This window comes from Zingiber officinale, unplaced genomic scaffold, assembly GCF_018446385.1.
Source record: "Zingiber officinale cultivar Zhangliang unplaced genomic scaffold, Zo_v1.1 ctg234, whole genome shotgun sequence".
Taxonomy (NCBI): Eukaryota; Viridiplantae; Streptophyta; class Magnoliopsida; order Zingiberales; family Zingiberaceae; genus Zingiber; species Zingiber officinale.
Window position 1 is genome coordinate 47,501 of NW_024589909.1, and position 2,500 is coordinate 50,000.

General features: G+C 65.4%; 1 protein-coding gene across 1 annotated transcript in view; it reads left to right on the plus strand.

The window, feature by feature from the left end:
• The window catches only part of LOC122037130, a 14,712-nt gene that overhangs the window by 329 nt on the left and 11,883 nt on the right, over positions 1-2,500 (plus strand). Inside the window, exon 1 of the mRNA XM_042596625.1 lies at positions 1-1,245. This exon is cut by the window's left edge and continues 329 nt beyond it. Coding sequence (XP_042452559.1) covers positions 73-1,245 — 1,173 coding nt within the window. The 5' untranslated portion in view covers positions 1-72. The remainder of the gene's footprint in view (positions 1,246-2,500) is intronic.

A 2,500-nucleotide genomic window follows, 5' to 3' on the forward strand; every position in this document is an offset into this window, starting at 1 on the left:
GGGCAGCCCCCGGTGCCAGGCATTTGGTTCAAACGGGCCGTTCAGGGTGACATTTTTTGCCAAGCACCAACCATGCCGAGGGACAAGCCGACGGGCGCATGCACCTATAGAGCGGCACGGGGGCAGCCCCCGGTGCCAGGCATTTGGTTCAAAGGGGCCGTTCAGGTTGACATTTTTTGCCAAGCACCAACCACGCCGAGGGACAAGCCGACGGGCGCATGCACCTATAGAGCGGCACGGGGGCAGCCCCCGGTGCCAGGCATTTGGTTCAAAGGGGCCGTTCAGGATGACATTTTTTGCCAAGCACCAACCATGCCGAGGGACAAGCCGACGGGCGCATGCACCTATAGAGCGGCACGGGGGCAGCCCCCGGTGCCAGGCATTTGGTTCAAACGGGTCATTCAGGGTGACATTTTTTGCCAAGCACCAACCATGCCGAGGGACAAGCCGACGGGCGCATGCACCTATAGAGCGGCACGGGGGCAGCCCCCGGTGCCAGGCATTTGGTTCAAAGGGGCCGTTCAGGATGACATTTTTTGCCAACCACCAACCATGCCGAGGGACAAGCCGACGGGCGCATGCACCTATAGATCGGCACGGGGGCAGCCCCCGGTGCCAGGCATTTGGTTCAAAGGGGCCGTTCAGGTTGACATTTTTTGCCAAGCACCAACCATGCCGAGGGAGAAGCCGACGGGCGCATGCACCTATAGAGCGGCACGGGGGCAGCCCCCGGTGCCAGGCATTTGGTTCAAAGGGGCCGTTCAGGTTGACATTTTTTGCCAAGCACCAACCATGCCGAGGGACAAGCCGACGGACGCATGCACCTATAGAGCGGCACGGGGGCAGCCCCCGGTGCCAGGCATTTGGTTCAAAGGGGCCGTTCAGGATGACATTTTTTGCCAACCACCAACCATGCCGAGGGACAAGCCAACGGGCGCATGCACCTATAGAGCGGCACGGGGGCAGCCCCCGGTGCCAGGCATTTGGTTCAAAGGGGCCGTTCAGGTTGACATTTTTTGCCAAGCACCAACCATGCCGAGGGACAAGCCGACGGGCGCATGCACCTATAGAGCGGCACGGGGGCAGCCCCCGGTGCCAGGCATTTGGTTCAAAGGGGCCGTTCAGGATGACATTTTTTGCCAAGCACCAACCATGCCGAGGGACAAGCCGACGGGCGCATGCACCTATAGAGCGGCACGGGGGCAGCCCCCGGTGCCAGGCATTTGGTTCAAAGGGGCCGTTCAGGTTGACATTTTTTATGGTGCCTCCGCTCTGCGCACCACCAAGGCACTGGGTGCGTCCGCTCTGCGCACCACCAAGGCACAGGGTGCCCCGTTTCCTGCACTGGGTGCGCCCGCTCTGCGCACCACCAAGGCACTGCACTGGGTGCCTCCGCTCTGCGCACCGCCAAGGCACTGGGTGCCCCGTTTTCTGCACTGGGCGCGTCCGCTCTGCGCACCACCATGGCACTGCACTGGGTGCCTCCGCTCTGCGCACCGCCAAGGCACTGGGTGCCCCGTTTCCTGCACTGGGCGCGTCCGCTCTGCGCACCACCATGGCACTGCACTGGGTGCCTCCGCTCTGCGCACCGCCAATGCACTGGGTGCCCCGTTTTCTGCACTGGGCGCGTCCGCTCTGCGCACCACCATGGCACTGCACTGGGTGCCTCCGCTCTGCGCACCGCCAAGGCACTGGGTGCCCCGTTTCCTGCACTGGGCGCGTCCGCTCTGCGCACCACCATGGCACTGCACTGGGTGCCTCCGCTCTGCGCACCGCCAAGGCACTGGGTGCCTCCGTTTCCTGCACTGGGTGCGTCCGCTCTGCGCACCACCATGGCACTGCACTGGGTGCCTCCGCTCTGCGCACCGCCAAGGCACTGGGTGCCCCGTTTTCTGCACTGGGCGCGTCCGCTCTGCGCACCACCATGGCACTGCACTGGGTGCCTCCGCTCTGCGCACCGCCAAGGCACTGGGTGCCTCCGTTTCCTGCACTGGGCGCGTCCGCTCTGCGCACCACCATGGCACTGAACTGGGTGCCTCCGCTCTGCGCACCGCCAAGGCACTGGGTGCCCCGTTTCCTGCACTGGGCGCGTCCGCTCTGCGCACCACCATGGCACTGCACTGGGTGCCTCCGCTCTGCGCACCGCCAAGGCACTGGGTGCCTCCGTTTCCTGCACTGGGTGCGTCCGCTCTGCGCACCACCAAGGCACTGCACTGGGTGCCTCCGCTCTGCGCACCGCCAAGGCACTGGGTGCCTCCGTTTCCTGCACTGGGTGCGTCCCTCTGCGCACCACCATGGCACTGCACTGGGTGCCTCCGCTCTGCGCACCGCCAAGGCACTGGGTGCCTCCGTTTCCTGCACTGGGTGCCTCCGCTCTGCGCACCGCCAAGGCACTGGGTGGCCCGTTTCCTGCACTGGGTGCGTCCGCTCTGCGCACCACCATGGCACTGCACCGGGTGCCTCCGCTCTGCGCACCGCCAAGGCACTGGGTGCCCCCGCT